Raw genomic sequence first — 19,168 nt, forward strand, 5'->3', positions numbered from 1 at the left:
TATATTCGCTCAAAAGGCAAAGGTGGGGCAAACAAATGCAGAGCTGCCAGGGTGAAAAAGGAGATAGAAATTAAGATAATGAAGAAAAAGTGTACTTATGAGAGGTGTCAGGTGGAAAATACAACTGAGAACCAAGAGGAATACTGAAGGTTCAGAGAGGGTGAAAAAGCAAATAAGAGAAGCAAAGAGAGATTATGGGAAAAGACTGGCAGTCAACATAGTGGGGAATCTCAAAGTCTTCTCCAGGCAAATGAATAGTATAAGGCTGGTACAAAAACCGAAAAGGGAATTTATACATGGAGGGAAGGATCATGTGTGAGATATTAAATAAATACTTTGCATCTGTCTTTACCAAGGAGATTGATGCTATCCAGGCCATGTTGATGGAGGTGGAAACTCTGTCACTAGAAGGGTTCAAAACTGATAAGGAGGATGATGTGGGGATGCCGGTGTTAGACTGGGGTGGGCACAGTCAGAAGTCTTACAACACCAGGTTAAGGTCCAACAAGGAGGATGTGTTGAATACACTGTCGGTGCTTAAAGTTGACAAGGCACCGGGATTGTCATCCAAAGATACTGAAGGAAGTGAGAGTGGAAATGGCAGGGGCACTCGCCATAATCTTTCAGTCTTCCCGAGACTTGGGATGTGCCAGGGGACTGGAGAGTCGAAGACGACGCCCTTTTTCAAAAAAGGTTGTATGGATGGTTTCCTCCCACAGTCCAAAGATGTGTATGTTGGCCATGATAAAAATTGCCCCCTCGGGTGGGGCTGCAGGAATAGGGCGGGGGATTGGGGCTAGGTAGGGTGGTCTTTCCGAGGGTCAGTGTAGACTTGATGGGCTGAATGGCCTTCTTCTGCACTGTAGTGATTCTATGATTCTTGAAAAGACCAGCAATTTCAGACCAGTCAGTTTAATTTCAGTGGCGGGGAAGCTTCTAGAACATTATTCGGAATAGATTTAGTGGTCACAAGGAAAAATGTGGATTGACTAGGAAGAGCCAGCATTTCTAAAGGGGAAATAGTGTGTAACTAACTTGCTGGAGTTTTTTGAGGAGGTAACAGAAAGGGTTGATGAGGGAAATGCATTTGATACGGTGCTACACAACCGGATACAAAAGTGGCTGAGTGATAAGAAACAGAGTAATGGTCAGTGGATATTTGTAGCGGTGTTCCCCAGGGGTTGGCATTGGGATCCCTACTTTTCCTGATACATATTAATGATCTGGATCTTGGTGACAATTCCAAAGTTTGCAGATGACACGAAACCTGGATCCATTTCAACTGTGAGAAGGACAATGTAGAACTTCAAAAGGACATAAACAAGTTGGTGAAGTAGGCAGATAGATAGCAGATGAAGTTCAATGCGGAAGTGTGAGCTGATTCATTTTGACAGGGAAAAATAAACAATCAAAAATAAGGGGTACAATTCTTAAAGGGGTACAGGAGCAGAGGGACCTGGGTTTATTTGTGCATAGATCATAAAAGGTAGCAGGACTAGTGGAGGGAGCAGTTAATAAAATGTTTGGTATTCTGGACTTTGTTAATAGGGACATGGAGTACAAAAGAAAGGAGGTTATGCTGACACTAGTTAGACCTCAGCTAGAATATTGGGAAGGTTTACAAGAATGGTTGGTTCCAAGGATGAGAAACTTCACTTCTGAGATAAATTGGAAAGGTTGTGACTGTTCTCCTCGGAGAGAAGGCGGCTAAGAGGAGATTTGATAAAGGCGTTCAAAATCATGAGGGGACTGGACAGAGTAAATGGGGAGAAACTGTTCCTGCTCGTAAAAGGATCGGAATGGGAGGGCACAGATTGAAAGTGATTTGCAAAAGAAGCAAATGCGATACGAAGAAAAAAAATGAGGAAAAGATAGTTCATACTGCGAGCAGTTTGGGTCTGAAATACATCGCCTGGAGGTATGGTGGAGGCAGGTTCAACTGGGGCATCCAAGAGGGCATTAGATAATCATTTGAATAGAAACAATGTGCGAGGGGATATGGGGAAAAGGCAGAAGAATGGCACTAAGTCATGATGCTCATTTGGAGTGCCAGTGCTGATATGATGGAATTAATGTCCTCCTTCTGCGCCATAACAATTCTGTGATACTGTGAGCTGCTGGGTTGTTCCAGCACCTTCAGTTTCTATTTCAGATTTCCAGCATTCGCAGTATTTTGTTTTCATTTTCTTCTTTGCCTCATTGCCTTTTCCTACGTTACAGGTACTTTAAAATGTTCCTGGTGATGTAGGCTGTAAGTTTAGCTACCTATTGCTTTTTACATAAGTTGTCGCATTAGTGTGAAGGGATTCAGTGGAGCAAGGTGTCTCCTTCCGGAGTCTAATTTCAGAATGTAATTTATTCCATTCATGTAAATTATTACAGCTCTGTGATCAGCAAGAAGTACTTCCTTTCAACAGAAAGGTGATGATTTAAAGTTTTAACCATTATTTTAAGGTTGATGAAACTTAGATATAATGGTTGCAGCACTGGGCTCCCTGTTGCTTGCAGAGGTCCAGTTAGGAGTCTGCCCTACATTGTTATTAAGGCCAAAGGGATAAACTCCACCAGGTCCAGGACAAGGTTTTAAGGGCAGGAGAAAGTCCCATCCCAAACCTCTTGGGAGTAGATTCAGGAAAACCCAACCCACAATGTTTCTCGCAGACTCAAAATAAAACCTAAAACCTTCCCCCTTGTTTTGACCAACGACTTGGAGGCAGGTGAGCCACCTGGGGAGTTCTAAGACAAGGCGGTAGAAAAATAAACCCATGAAGTTCAGTAACACCGCGTGCCAAAATAAGTGAGTCAGCTGACCGTCTTAAAGTTGACAAACTTTAGAAGTAGCGTTTGATTCAAATCTCGGTAGGTTATTGCGGGAAGAAAATGAATCTGGACATGATTACGTGTTCATCAATGAAACCCTTTACCAAGGTCAGGTGATAGAGGACAACGACAGACATATGGGTAGCGATTCTCCACTCCCACGCCGGTTGGGAGAATCGCCTGGGCCGCCAAAATTTCCGAGGACGCCGGTCCGACGCCCTCCCGCGATTCTCCCAAGCGGCAGGAACGGCCTGGTCGAGTTTCGCGGCCCGCAGGCCGGAGAATCGCCGGAGACACCGAAAATGGCTATTCTCCGGCACCCCCGCTGTTCTGAGGCCCGGATGGGCCGAGCGGCCAGGCCAAAACGGCGGGTTCCCCCTGGCGCCGTCCACACCTGGTTGCTGCAGTCGTGGGCGGTGCGTGAACGCTGGGGGGGCGGCCTGTGGGGGGGGGGGGGGGGGCGAGGGGGGATCCTACACCGGGCTTTACCTGGAATGTGGGGTGGCCCGCGATCGGTGCCCCCTTCCTTCTGCGGCCCCGCAAGATCCGCCCCCATCTTCTTGCGGGGCGGACTTAGAGAGGACAGCAACTACGCATGCGCGGGTTGGCGCCGGCCAACCCGCGCATGCGCGGATGACGCCCGTTATGCGGCGCCGACCGCGTCATCTATGCGGCGCCGCTTTTACGCGGGCGACAAGGCCTGGCGCGTGTAGATGACGCGGCCCCGATCCTGGCCCATTGTCAGGGCCTGAATCGGTCGGGACCGGGGCCGTTCCGCGCCCTCATGAACCTCGACGGCGTTCACGACAGCGCGGCCACTTGGCCGTGGGAGTGGAGAATCCCGCCCATGAACTCTCAATAACCTGTGAATCAGACCCTGATTGAATAGTAACTTTAAATAGCACAATACAGCTGAAATGTCACACCCAATTGTAAACATTAAAAAAAATACTTTTAAGTGTAGCTAATTTTCATTCTGCACCCACCTACAGCCTGGAGGTACAAGCAACCCTATAATTAATCCAAACTGCTTTTCTCACGAACAAAAACGGGTAGATTTGCACCAAATTCAATCTCTGGCACAAACGGCATGAACCTTTTCCATTACGCTTTTAAGATAATGGGATGCCAGGAAGAACTTCCCACTGGAGCAAGGGAAATTTTGTGGATTAAAGTGGATCTCTCTGGTGACAGGGAATGGCAGTACTGGTGGATGCTGTCACATAGCCGCAATCTATTTGAATAAGATTTTGAAAGGATTCCACAATGTTCAGATTGAGGAGATTTTTTTTTCATCAATAAATAGGAGGGTTTCTTTTATTTATTCATGGGGCGTGGGCGACACTGGCTAGGCCCTTTTTATTGCCCATCCCTAAGTGCCCTTGATAAAGTAGTGGTGAGCTGCCTTCTTCAATCGCCACAGGCCATGTGGTGTAGGTACACCAACAATATTGTCAGGGAGGGAGTTACCAGGATTAAAACCCAGCGACAGTGAAGGAAAGGCGGTACAGTTCCAAGTCAGGATGGTGTGTGGCTTGGAGGGGATCTTCCAGGGGTGGTGTTCCTGTATGTCTCCTGCGATTGTCCTTCCAGATGGTAGGGGTCCTGGGTTTGGAAGGTGCTCTCTAAGGAATCGTGTTGAGTTCTTGCAGTACATCTTGTAGATGGTACACACGGCTGTCACTGTGCATCAGTGGTGGAGAGATTGAATGTATGTGGATGGGGTGTCAATCAACGGGCTATTTGTCTTGGATGGTGTTGAGATTCTCGAGTGTTGTTGGAGCTGCACTCATCCAGGCAAATGGAGAGTATTCCATCACACTCCTGACTTGTGCCTTGTAGATGGTGGACAAGCTTTCGGGAGTCAGGAGGTGAGTTACTTGCCACAGGATTCCGAGATTCTGACCTGCTCTTGTAGCCACAGTATTTATATGGCTAGTCCAGTTCAGTTTCTGGTCAATGGTGAGCCCCAGGATGTTGATCATGTGTGATTCAGTGCTGGTAATGTCTCTGAATGTGTAGGGGCGATGGTTACTGAGGTATGTTCTGTTTGGGCTTTTGTGATATTCTTTTATATCAAAAGAAATGGAGGAGGCATAAATAAACTCTCTCTTTCAGGAACTTCTTAGGCCAATAAGAACTACTCTTCCTATAATAAAATCTGTGATCTTTGTTCTGAAATGTTGCCAAGAAACCATTCATTACATTTTCCCCATCTGCTGCAGATAATGAGTAGTTTGCAAAGGAGTGCATTTGTGAAACTATCTTGCTACTGTAACGTCTCTCCTGACACATCTGTGAGGTGCTGAACAAAGAGAACTCTGAGCTTTCCTGAATATCAGTTTCCAATATATGTACGTTGTCAAATCATAGTTGGCAGAAATGAAAGTTATTTTGCTTATACATACTGCGCTCGGTCCACACTTTGTGCTTTTGCAGATTTCAATCTTTACCACCGAAATTCCCCTGACCCCTCTCCCCACCTTCCCACCCTCACTCAATCTCAATCCGCGCATCAACTTCCTGACCCATGCCCTAAGTAACATTTCTGAGACAACAAATGAAGCGTAAATGTGAATTCTTTCCTCTAACATATGTAAACTGGTAAAAACAGTAAGCTTATAACTTTTAAAAGCAAATGACTGTGGATGCTGGCACCTGAAACAAAAACAGAAAATACTGAACAATCTCTGCAGGTCTGACTGCATCTGTGGAGAGAGAAGGAAGCTAACGTTTCTATCCTGGATGACTCTTTGTCAAAGCTGCCAGCTTCTCTCTCCACAGATGCTGTCAGTCCTGCTAAGCTTATAGTTTAACTGGATCAAACAATTCTATTGAATATTGCTATTCTTAATATTCCAATTCTTGCCCAGGTTTTATCTAATTTGTAATATTTGTATTTTGTAAACTTAGAGGTGCTGAATTTGAAGTATCACATAATGAAGCAAGCAAGGGCTGATGTAGTCACACACAATGTTCATAAATATGTGGATCATATTTGTATATTTATTTAAATCATTCTGTTTCAAATGTAAGTACTAATAATGATAAAATATATAGCAACAATAAAAAACCCTATTTTAAATATCTGAGAGAATTCTGTATTACCCAAACATATAGGCATCAATCCTACATATGTGAGTATCAAAATTTAACTGCAAAATCATTACAAGATTGGAAATAACATTAAGCAAGATTTTTGATGGGGCAGCACAGCGGCGCAGTGGTTAGCACTGCTACCTCATGCCGCCGAGGACCCGGGTTCAATCCCGGCCCAGCGTCACCTTCCATATGGAGATTGCAGATTCTCCCTGTGTCTCCGTGGGTCTCACCCCTACAACCCAAAGATGTGCAGTATAGGTGGATTGGCCACGCTACATTGCCCCTTAATTTGGAAAAAAAGAATTGGGTACTCTAAATTTGTTTTAAAAAAGCAATATTTTTGATTATCAAGCATCATGGCATATTTTACATTGTATGTTATGGAATTGTATGCATAGGAATGAATTCATATGCCAGAGTAGGCCATTGTGCCTTGATAAAAGGAACAATTGGTGAAGAACCAAGCACACTAGGGGCAGGAGATAATGGGGCTAATTTTCCTTCCATGTCCTTGCTGCCCCAGCATAAACTGAGCTTTGCATTTTTCTTATCAGAATAGATAAGTAGTCATAGAAGATTCAAGCAAAAGCTCATGAAGATAATGTGTGCATAAACTTTTATTCACGGTGTGAGGCAATGAAACAGAAAATTAAAATGCTGCAATAACGTATGCTTAGTGTTGCTATTGTCATCTTAAGTGGTGCCTTAACATAAACTTAATAAGAGCTCTTTGGTGTGATAAGTGGCTCATGGTTAGTCAATCTTATCTTTATCACAGTAACTTTGGACAATACTGGTCTCAAAGAAATGAGCCTGTTGATGATTAGCTGATGATCAGCATCATTTCCTTTCAATCCAAAGTCATCCATCTGCCTTGATCTTGTCACGTTGGGAAAAATGCCACATTTCAAGGCTCCAGGAGCAAGAGTGAGGCCTGCACCAATTATAAGCCCAGTATCATAGAATTATCATGGAATATACAGTGCAGAAGGAGGCCATTCGGCCCATCGAGTATGCACTGGCTATTGGGAAGAGCACCCTACCCAAGGTCAACACCTCCACCCTAATATGATTTTGAGATGATTTTAAGAAGTCAGTAGGAGAGGAAGAAGCTGCAAAGTAGAAGGAACACCCAAGTAGGTCAAGCATCTTAGAGAACAGTGTTATCTTGTTCTTTTCTTATAACAATGTCTTGAGCATTGTATTTGGTTTAATCACCTCAATAAAGAACTCTTTACCAGCCACATGGGCCACACGATAGCATAGTTGTTAGCACAGTTGCTTGACAGCTCCAGGGTTCCAGGTTCGATTCCCGGCTGGGTCACTGTCTGTGCGGAGTCTGCATGTTCTCCCTGTGTCTGCGTGGGTTTCCTCCGGGTGCTCCGGTTTCCTCCCACAGTTCAAAGATGTGCATGTTAGGTGGGTTGGCCATGATAAATTGCCCTTAGTGTCCAAAAAGGTTAAGTGGGGGTTACTGGGTTTCGGGGATAGGGTAGATACGTTGGCTTGAGTAGGGTGCTCTTTGTAAGGGCCGGTGCAGACTCGATGGGCCGAATGGCCTCCTTCTGCATTGTAAATTCTATGATCTATGATTTGTTATAAAACGTTAAAAAAGTCAACGGACCAAAGTGGACCATTTTGCCTCTCAATCCTGTTCTGCCCTTCTATATGTCATCATTGGCTATCTCTCAATTCGAGGACGGTGTCTACACAGGATTGCGGGTTTCTGACATGGGTTTTGGATTGGATTTGTTTATTGTCACGTGTACCAAGGTACAGTGAAAAGTATTGTTCCGCGAGCAGCTCAACAGATCATTAAGTACATGAAAAGAAAAGGAAATAAAAGAAAATACATAATAGGGCAACACAAGGTACACAATGTAACTACATAACACCGGCAATGGATGAAGCATACAGGGGTGTAGTTTTAATGAGGTCAGTCCATAAGAAGGTCGTTTAGGAGTCTGGTAACAGCGGGGAAGAAGCTGTTTTTGAGTCTGTTTGTGCGTGTTCTCAGACTTCTCTATCTCCTGCCCGATGGAAGCAGTTGGAAGAGTGAGCAAGCCGGGTGGGAGGGGTCTTTGATTATGCTGCCAGCTTTCTTCAGGCAGTGGGAAGCGTAGATGGAGTCACTGGATGGGAGGCAGGTTTGTGTGATGGACTGGGCGGTGTTCACGACTCTCTGAAGTTTCTTGCGGTCTTGGGCTGAGCAGTTGCCATACCAGGCTGCGATGCAGCCAGATAGGATGCTTTCTATGGTGCATCTGTAAAAGTCGGTAAGAGTTAGTGTGGTTATGCCAAATTTCCTTAGTTTCCTGAGGGAGTATCGGCGCTGTTGTGCTTTCTTGACGGTAGCGTCGACGTGGGTGGACCAGGACAAATTTTTTGAGATGTGCACCCCTAGGAATTTGAAACTGCCAACCATCTCCACCTCGGCCCTGTTGATGCTGACAGGGATGTGTACAGTACTTTGCTTCCTGAAGTCAATGACCAGCTCTTTAGTTTTGCTGGCATTGAGGGAGAGATTGTTGTCGCTGCACCACTCCACTCGGTTCTCTATCTCCCTCCTGTATTTTGACTCGTCGTTATTTGAGATCCGGCCCCCTATGGTGGGTCTTCATGCGATTGCACAAACCGATTCCCGACCTGTTGATCTTTGAGCACATGGGGCAGGGTGTCCCAAAAGCTAGTGGGGTCCAGAGTGCAGGATTTGCTTCATTTTATTTCCCTCTCTTTTGCTACTCTGTCTCATCATTAAGACATTGTGACTCAAAGCAGATTGGCGGACATGCTGTAATCATTTTATACGATTGGTCGCAAGTTTCTCTCAGTCATTAATGTCAAGGCTGCCGCACTTGAGGGAGGGCTTCAGAGTGTTTTTGATGCATTTCCTTTGTTCTTTCCGAGAACACTGGCTGTTTGAGAGTTGGGAAAATGGGACCTGGCAGGAGAGGTGCTTTACAGTCATCTGGCCACAGTGTCCAGTCAAACAAATTTTATTTTGCAGCGTCTTGCCCGAATGCTTGTGGAGCTGGCTTCAGGAAAGACACTAATGTTTGTTCGATGGTCCTCCCATTGAATCCAGAGGATGCAGCGGAGGCACTGCTGATAGAATTTCTCTAGTGCTCTTGTGCCGCTGTTACACAGTCCCTCCTTCAACATGTATAGGAGATGGAATATTTAGCTGACCAGGTGGGAGTTGATATACGAGTTTTGTTTTGGCAACATTCAAGGGCTGGCTGAGTTTCCTTCCAAATTGAAGAGATTGCAAGTGTCTTGCAAATCTGGTGTAGAGTGAGCAATGGTACCACAGTAATTCGCAAACTGTAGATCATGTATGTCTATGGTGGTCATTTGACAAGGCGACGACTGAGGTTAGAGTTTTCCATGTCGGCAGTATTTAGTACTCTCAGCGGGGGGAGTTGTAAATAGTATTGGGGTGTCAGGCAACTTTGCTTGAAACAGGTCTGGATTTTGAAGGTCACCCACTGAAGGCATTTACAGTATATCATCATGAAGCAGTTGCAGGATTGTGAAAAGATGTTAGACGGATTGGCCATGCTAAATTGCCCCTTATATCCAAAGATGTGGAGGTTAGGTGGGGTTACGGATATGGGGCTGGGGAGTGAGCCTCGGTGGCTGTTCTTTCAGAGGTTCGGTGCAGACTCGATGGCTGAATGGGCTCCTTCTGCACTGTAGCAATTCTATGAAAAGGATTCTTGGATATCCAATTCTTTGGACATAATCCAGAATCCTGCGATTTACCGAATCAAATGCTATGGTTAGATTATCATAGAATTTACAGTGCAGAAGGAGGCCATTCGGCTCATCAAGTTTGCACCGGTTCTTGGAAAGGGCACCCTACCCAAGGTCAACACCTCCACCCTATCCCCATAACTCAGTAACCCCACCCAACATTATGGGCAATTTTGGACACTAAGGGCAATTTATCATGGCCAATCCACCTAACCTGCACATCTTTGGACTGTGGGAGGAAACCGGAGCACCCGGAGGAAACCCACGCACACACGGGGAGGATGTGCAGACTCCGCACAGACAGTGACCCAAGCCGGAATCGAACCTGGGACCCTGGAGCTGTGAAGCAATTGTGCTATCCACAATGCTACTGTGCTGCCCACGGTTAGGTCGGTGAATTAAATGAGGGGTTCCAACCATAAAAGCAAGATACTGCAGATACAGAGGAAATCTGTAATAAAAACAGAAGGTGTTGGAAAAACTCAGAAGCTCACGCAGGACATGTGGACAGAGAAACAAATTTAACATTTCGATACAAGTCTTCTTCAGAAGAGTTCCTGGTATTTTTCTCAACATATTTCCTGGATTTGTCGGACAACAAAGACCATGGGCACTATTCCCCCCCCCCCACACCGGGTGGGAGAATCGCCGGGGCGCCGCGCGAATCGATCCACGTCACCCCGACCCCCGCATGCGATTCTCCCACCCCCCGGAAAGCAGCGGCGGCGATTCGCACCGGGCCGATCGGAGAACCGGCAAGCGGCGATTCTCCGGCCCGGATGGGCCGAGCGTCCTCTACGACACGACAGGTTCCCGCCGGCGCCATCCACCCCTGGTCGCTGCTGGCGGGAACTCTGCGGGAACACTGGCAGCCTGTGGGGGAGGGAGGGGGGCTCCTTCACCAGGGTGGCCTCCGATGGGATCGGGGCCCACCGATCGGCGGGCCGGCCTCTCCCCCCCCCCCCCTCCCCAGGCCTACCTCTTTCCGCGTGCGGCCCCAGAACACCGGCGCCATGTTGGTGAGGGGCCAGTGTGCGTAAGGCGTTCCCCGCGCATGCGCAGGATGGCGCGGCCCAACTGCCCCTGTGGGGGCCAGAATAGGTTGTGCCCGGGCCCTGTTCGCGCCATCGTGAAACGCGACAACGTTCACATCTTTTGTTCTGTCTGGGGACTGCCATTAGCACTCTTTCCCCTTGGTTTCTGCGGCCATCAGCACCTCCATGGGTTTCTGTGCCTCATCTTCCATTCTCACTCCACAGTATAAATATTTCCCACTTTCTCTGTCTGTTAGCTTTGACAAAGAGTCATTGGACTCGAAACGTTGGCTCTTTTCTCTCCCCACAGATGCTGCCAGACCTGCAGGGATTTTTCCGCATTTTCTCTTTTGTTTCAGATTCCAGCATCCGCAGTAATTTGCTTTTACCAGTTGTTGCTGATCGTCTATTTGATTGTTTGTTGCAGCTCTCCCATTGATGGTGCTTCACCGATGGATTCTAGCTCAAGGTGCAGGGAGATAGCCTGGAAGGTATAAACCGCCACTATTGAGTTGTTGAAAATGTTCTTTCCAACATTGACAGCAGGTATTGTGATGTTTAAGAAGAGAAACACCATCCTGTGAGGGGAAAATGATTTTGTCCATTTGACCTTGGTCTCTACGTGGCCCTGGTAAATTCAAAGAAACTTTGCTTCTCATGATGTTGTTGGATCGCCTGGGCTTTCCCTTCCCGCTGAATATCCTTCATCTTGTGAATTTGTCTTTGGGCGTCAGCCCTGAGCTATTGCAACGCTGCCTTCTTGACTTGTAACCTTGGGTCTTTCCGCCAGGCAATGAAGGTTGTGTTTGCTCTAGAAGGTGACATATTTCAGCATAATTTTCATCGAACTAATGCTGGTGACGATGATACTTGAACCCAAGTACATCTTTATTTGGTCCCGCTGTTCTGGAATTGGGTTGAATGTGTGAATTTAATTCGATCATGCCTAATGGGTTTTCTGTATTTAGCTCATTAGCATCTGTAGACAAGGACCAGGCAGGATTCTCTGATGCACATCAGCATTTACTCAAAAAAGAAAGTGAAGTTGCACATCGCTGTAAGCTTCAATGGCAGCATGCAAATTTGAGGCAAAATCTTGCCCTTCTACATCCCCACAGAATAGACAAAGCTTACCAAAGGGCTGGGAGTAGGGTTACTTTCATGGGGAGTAATTTGATAGATAGGTGCTTGATGGCAGACGCAGACATGATGGGCCACAGGACTTCTTTCTGTGCTGTGAAACTCTATGACTCTAACTTCCAATGTTCTGTTTGCTTGGGTGGTCTTTGGGGTAGATGCCTGACCAGCAGAAATCTCAAAAGGTTTTTGCTGGTGGCATGCTACCGCCTTGAAACATCTGATACAGGCTGGCATTTGATCCCATGTCAGGGGTATGCCAGAGAAAGTGGATCAAGTGCAGATGCGACAAAGATCTATATCTACAGTTCCATTTCTCAATTTTTCTCTCTAATGCTCCAGGAACTGGCAAAGGAAAATCATCCCCATTAAGACTTAGAGCCCAGGTGCACAGAGGTTCCATCTTCGGTAACAACCAAAATACATGGTTTGTGTCAATGGCTATATTTGTACTGAAATGCCATGTTTCAGCTTATTATTCTAAACTGATGACTGCTGAATGAGTGAAGCGGCCTTATTGTGGAAATTTTCTGAACACCAGTTTCACTGGTTGATTTCTGATCCTCGGTGGAAAGAATACAAGAGTAGAACATCTCATCGTGGTGAAAGGAAGTCAGGGACAGAAGGAAAGAAATGAAAGGGGATAAATGACTTGAAAGAAACTTGACAAAAGTGACACAAAAAAAAAACCAATAAGTGTTCCAAGAAGGGAAGACAAGAAAAAACTTGGGAGGATTATCAAGGATAACACTAAAGTTTTTACAAGTGCATTAAAAGAAAGAGGACGGCCAGGTGAAGACAAACACAGGTGATATAGGAAATAAAAATAAGTAAATAGCAGAATTGCTAAATAACTACTTTGTCTTGGTCTTCACAGTCTAGGAAGATGGAACAATATTAGAGATATGAGCAAAACTAAAATTAGGTCAAGGGGGATCTTACTAATTTTAATGGAAGCAAATTCATGGTAACGGAGGAAAAAAAAGAGACTGAAGATTGACCAATCTCCAGGACCCAATGGTTCCCATTCCAGAAACAGGGGAAGAAATTGCAGATGCCTTAGTCATGATCGTCCAAAACGCTCCCCATTCAGAAAATGTTCCCCTTGGATTAGAAAATTGCTGGTGTCATTCCATTATTGAAAAAGGGTAGGAAACAGAAAATTGCAAATCTGAGAGTCAAACATTAGTTGTGATTAAGTTGCTGGGATCTAATATTGGGGACAGTGATGAGCACTTGAATAAATATAATCTGCTCAGAGAGGGTTAGTATAGTTTCGAAAAGGGTCAAGCCATATTCAACAAACTTAGTTGACTTTTTTGAGGAGGTAATTTATGAGGGTAGATAAGGGAGTGACTACTGATGATATCAGTATGGACTTCTAGAAGGCATTTGATAAGGTTTCACCTAAGCCACAGTGAACAAAAATATAAGTGCATGGAATTGGAGGTAACCTATTGGTTTGGGTAGTGAATTGGTTAGGAGGTAGGAGACAGAGAGGTAGGGATAATGAGCGTGTAGTTCAATTAGCTGAATGTGAAAGGTTTACATGGTGCTGAGGCCTCAGCTTTTCACTGTTATGTACCAAAGACTTGCTTGAAGGAAGTGAGAGAGTCATGTAATAAAGTTTTCTGAAGACACTAAGCACAGTGTAGTTTGGAGCAGGAAGTTGCAAAGAGCCATGAAGTAGATTAAACGCGTGGGTAAAACTGTGGTGGAGGGAGTTCAATGTTGGGAAGTGAGTTCACCTGCTTTGGGCCGAAGAAAGATAAATGTTGGGTGGGGTGGGGTTACTGGGTTATGGGGATAGGGTGGAGGTGTTGCCCTTGGGTAGGGTGCTCTTTCCAAGAGCCGGTGCAGACTCGATGGGCCAAATGGCCTCCTTTTGCACTGTAAATTCTATGATAAATTCTATGAAATGGTAAGAAGTTTCAAGCTGTGGAGGAGCAGAGAGATTTATGGGCCCCTAACATAATTTCAAATTCTGCTCAGATATTAACAGGTTGAATATTAAATCAGAGGCAATGATAGGGCAGTGGGTGGAGCAGGAAGCTGCTTGGAGGTTGAGAAAAAAAGAAGACCGTGCTTTCTGCTACATTTAATGGCAGGATCTGACTTTTACCTCTAATCCCAGTCAAATTGAGAGGCAGGTTGGTTGGCTGTGGAGCAGTTAGGCCGATGACACCAGGCTACAGCTGGAGATCTTTGGGGGTGGGGGAAAGAGTCGAAAAAATTGCAGCGGGGGTTAAGGGGAAGAATGGAATCCAGAGGCAAGATTGGGACAGAGAGCAGGGCTGTAGGCCAGAGACAAGAACGGAAACCGGTGTAGGGAGTTGTGAGGCCAGAGGCAAGATTTGAGGCTGGAACAGAAGACGCCAGACTAAAATCAGGGTCCACAGCAGGAAGGAGATCAGAGTCATGGGAAATTGATAGTTTTGTGAAGGGGATCAGCAGAGTTGTGGTTGATCAGAAGAGCCCAGGGGAGATCGGAGCTTCAGCTGGGGGTTGGGCAGATGGAAAAAGGACCGGGGGGGGGGTTTCAATCGCAGGAGCTGGGTGACGCAGATGAACTGGCTCCCACAAGAAAGATACTTATTCCTGGATCCAGGAATTTTCACCTCCTTTTAGCTGCCAGGTCCGCCCGAGGTTTGGAAAAGCTGGTTGATCAGCGTTACATTTCAAATATGACGGCTGCAGCCTCATTTTAATGTTAAAAGTCCAACTCGCTTCCTGGGAACAGTGGTTGCAATTCCAACCCCCACCCCCCCCCACTCCTGGCCTCCCATCTCAATGCTGCTAAAACTGGAAATGGGTGGATGAGGGTCATGATTCAATTTTTGACATTTTCACATCTCACCCAAACCCATCTGCTTTTAGGGGTCAAAATACCCCCCCCCCCGCCCCCACAACAAAAGATTCCAGCTGAAAACTCTTACATTGTTTTAACATTCCGTGTGCTATAACATTAACATGTTGTAAAACACACATGTGCAGTCAGACTTAAAAAAATTAAATTCATGCTAAATCTGAAACAATATTCCAAAAGAACTGAAAATAGATGCATTGTTTTCTAACCTCTTCGTGGACTTTCATGGTTGAAAAGAATGCCATTGACAGCAAAAAGGTTGTAAGCCTCTCTGAAGTTCACCACTATCCAGTAGGCGTAAAGCTTGGCCACTCCTGCAGAATAAACAACAGCCCACAAGTCAGCAATGTTCATTTCTAATATAGATAAGATAATCAGTCGGAATCTGATCATTCACTTGCAACGGATCCACCACTAATAGCAAGTGACCCGATTCAAATACAAATGGATGAGCCTATCGGGAGGAATAAGGCTTCATTATTTTCCTTTGCTTGCTTTCACTGCCCCGATTTTCTTGCTATCTTACTTGAGGGTTTCTACCTTGCTTGGACACAGATCCGAGATAGCAGCATTTGCTGGCACAAGGGACAAATGGCAATAGTCACATACAAGCCTTGATGGCAAATGCCAGCAGGCTGCCCAACGGCTGAACCTGGTTCGGTTCTCGTTCAATGTCCATATGTGGCCCCTTCCAGCGTGAGTTAATAGTCGCCAATCAAAAGCAGAATCCCTTGCTAACTTCTCTATTCTTAACCCAGGCTAATAGTATCTTCAGTGTTAATCAGCTGACATCAGTAAACTTAGCATAAACCAGAGGCTAGGTTGGAGGTCATTCTTCTCTGTATAAGTAAACTAATCGCTAGATAGAGGCGACACGGCGGCACAGTGGTTAGCACTGGTGCCTCACAGCTCCAGGGACCAGGTTCAAGTCTAACCTTGGGTGACTCTCTGTGTGGATTTGGCTCATTCTTCTCCCATGTCTGTGTAGGGTTTCCTCCGGGTGCTCCGGTTTTTCCCACAGTCTAAAGATGTACAGGCTAGGTAGGTTGGCCATTCTAAATTGTCCCTTAGTGTCCAAAGGATTAGGTGGGGTTATGGGCTTACGGGGAAACGGGCCTAGGTAGGGTGCTCTTCCAGAGGGTCTGTGCAGACTCGATGGGCCGAATGGCTTCCTTCTGCACTGTAGTGGTCCTATGATTCATCTTCAATTACTGTGTTGAGTTTTTGGTTTCAGCTACATTGCTGCTCTTGTACATTTTGCAGCAGCTGACTCAGAGCAACCTCTGGATAGACATGCATGGAACATACAATGCAGAAGGAGGCCATTTGGCCTATCAAGTTTGCACCGACCCACTTAAGCCCTCACCTCCACCCTATCCCCGTAACCCAATAACCCCTCCTAACCTTTTTGGTCACTAAGTGCAATTTAGCATGGCCAATCCACCTAACCTGCACATCTTTGGACTGTGGGAGGAAACCGGAGCACCCGGAGGAAACCCACGCAGACACGGGGAGAACGTGCAGACTCCGCACAGACAGTGACCCAGCGGGGAATCGAACCTGGGACCCTGGTGCTGTGAAGCCACAGTGCTATCCACTTGTGCTACCGTGCTGCCTAAGAACAAGAAGTAAAATTCTGCTGTTCAGAATAAATGCAGAGACAAACAGCCTTTGAGAACCCGCAGTTTTAGCCCTTTATACAAGAACTCCAATTGCAATGCCGAGTTAACTGGCTTACACCAGGATAGCATTGCGTGACATACAAAGGCCCTCAGTAACCCGTAAGTTACAGAAAATGCACATGTAGTCTTTGGACGAGGACATGACTGGGCTGAGTTGCGATAGCTCTCTGCAGTGGAATTGGCTGTCCGCTCTTGCAGCTGAGGTTCATGCATGAAGAGCAACCCCATTGATAGAGCATCAGTTAACACTTCTAGAATTGTAACCAGCATGAATCAATATCTTTTAGAAGGTGAGGAAATTGGAGAGAACAGAATTAAAAAAAAACATCTAGTATCCTTAAAATGGGAGATAAATCCATAATTCACATTCCGACAAGTGTTCACATGCACATTAATTAGTAAGAGGCTCATAATTTAGAAAACAACGAATCTCATTAGTTTCTAAATTTCTCCATCTTTAACATGTGGATCACAGTTTTAAGTGCTCTATAGCTTGATATTTGAAATGGACAGCTTTAAAAAAAAACAATTGAGCAACTATATCTTCTATTCCTTTGGTTATGTCTGAAAATTAGTTTTGCTTGGCAAGTTGTAAGGTATATCTCTGACTCGGGCCAGGCACTTCTTTCACTCTTTAGTTCCCATTCAAGTAAACTTCAACTCGGAAGATGTGAATTCAATGCACACAGATACATCACAGTACTTGCCATATGGTGAGCGAGGGTAGAAAGGGGTAGTCTCCTTCTGTGGAATTTCCTGTACTTTGCCAAACAGCTCACTGGTGGAGGCTTGATAGAACTTCACTGTATTTACAAGGCCACAGGTTTTAACGGCATCCAGAAGTCTCAGAGTGCCAACGCCATCAACATCTGCAGTATACTCTGCCAGGTCAAAGGAGATCTAAAGGAAATACAAAAATAAAGGCTTACTCACGGACAGCAGAGAGATATTCTGTCAAAGAAGTCTTTGTTACAAGGGATAAGGACCTCTTTTACAAGATAGTCTGACAACTTTAGGATTAAGAAAAATCTACTGATCAGTTGAAAAGAGCAGCAATAAAATCAAAGGTGCATCAGTTAAATTGTATAAAATAATTCTTTAATGTCAGTGGTAGTAGCACCCTTGCTTGAGTCAGAAGGTTATAGTTTCCCAAGCCCTTTCCAAAACGTAAGTGCATGAGCTAAGACTGGTACTTGAGGCATCAGCTTCCAGCTGAGATGTTAAACCGAGACCCCACTTGTCATTTCAGGTGGATGTGTACGTCACTATTTGGTAAAAAGCAAAGGGGTTTTCCCAATGTCCTGCCAACATTTAGGGGCTGGTTTAGCACAGTGGGCTAAACAGCTGGCTTGTAATGCAGAACAATGCCAGCAGTGCGGGTTCAATTCCCGTCCCAGCCTCCCCAAACAGGCGCCGGAATGTGGCGACTAGGGGCTTTTCACATTATTCACTCCATTGAAGCCTACTTGTGACAATAAGCGATTAATATTATAATATTAATATAATTTATCCCTCAACAACCACTATCAAAAACAAACTGGTTACTTATCTCACTGATGTTTGTAGGGACTTGCTGTGCTCAAGTTAGGTTGCTACAAAATTTTGGTGAAACATTTCAAAAGTAATTCAGTGGATGTGAAGTGTGTTGCCGTGTCCTGAGGACATGAAAGGCACGATGTAAAGGCAACTTGTTTCTTTGAAAACAAGTAATATATTCACATATATTATTATATGTGAATGTACCGATCCTTAAGCAACAACGTATATTTATCCATGCATTTACTGTGGTAAAAGTCCCACAAATTCCCTCCTAAATTTAACATATATTGACAAGAGTGACAAATAAGACCAAAGTTCAATATTATTTTAAAAGCCAAGCTTAACCTTCAGAGGTACAGTGCCATAATGAACCATGGTGAAACTTGCTCTTTTGGAAAATAGTCTGCAACCCCCACAAACTCCAAAATACATTTCATCAGGATCACGTTGTAATTGTTCATAATGACGAACGTCTCCATTTGGGAATAGGAAGGAGGAAGCAGTAAATAGACTAATCAGAAAGGAAACCCACACAGATGCAGAAGGATTCCTGGTTCATCCTCATGGGCCTCGTACTGACTGGCTATAGATCACTCCAGACACAGAAGGAGAAGGAGCATCTCTGCCGGCTCAGCTTGAGTCCAGCTCGGGTGGAGGTCACCTCATGCAAAAGGTAGGCACCGCAAAGAAATCTCGACCGGAGGGATTTCCTGGATTGGTTTGAATGCCTAGGTGGCGGGATCAGAAAATAATTTCCCAGGATGGGCCTGTTTTTTTTTGTCAGTTCCTTTTGCTTCCCCCAGATGGTCTCATGATTTTTAGAGTATGGCGGAGAGTGAGCATATTGGATTGGATTTGTTTAGTGTCACGTGTACCAAGTGCACTGAAAAGTATTTTTCTGCGTGCAGCTCAACCTGATCATTAGTACATGAAAAGAAAATACGTAATAGGGCAACACAAGCTACACATATTGTCATACACTTGACATCGTGATTGTGTGGAAAGGGCTTAATGGCCCACGGAGACTTATTCTGTCCGTCATTGTTTGAATTCGGATATTCAGAAAACCTCAGTATTTTGCATTCACTACACACCCAAAAATCGAATTAAGAATGCATGGGAGGAACGTAAAGCAGAGTAAGATGTATTAAAAATAGCTCAAAAGTCAATAGGTTGTAGCTTTTACAGTGTACTTATCTTTGCTGATAGATAGCCCTATCACAATCAACATC

At 45.1% G+C, this 19,168-nt stretch overlaps 1 protein-coding gene across 1 annotated transcript in view; it reads right to left on the minus strand.

Annotated features, from left to right (window-relative positions):
- The window catches only part of gmds (GDP-mannose 4,6-dehydratase), a 677,745-nt gene that overhangs the window by 418,050 nt on the left and 240,527 nt on the right, over positions 1-19,168 (minus strand). The window contains exons 5-6 of the mRNA XM_072509922.1: positions 17,105-17,297; positions 14,925-15,029 (exon numbers count right to left, since the gene is read on the minus strand). Coding sequence (XP_072366023.1) covers positions 14,925-15,029; positions 17,105-17,297 — 298 coding nt within the window. The remainder of the gene's footprint in view (positions 1-14,924; positions 15,030-17,104; positions 17,298-19,168) is intronic.

This window comes from Scyliorhinus torazame, chromosome 6 (assembly GCF_047496885.1).
Source record: "Scyliorhinus torazame isolate Kashiwa2021f chromosome 6, sScyTor2.1, whole genome shotgun sequence".
NCBI classification, from domain to species: Eukaryota; Metazoa; Chordata; class Chondrichthyes; order Carcharhiniformes; family Scyliorhinidae; genus Scyliorhinus; species Scyliorhinus torazame.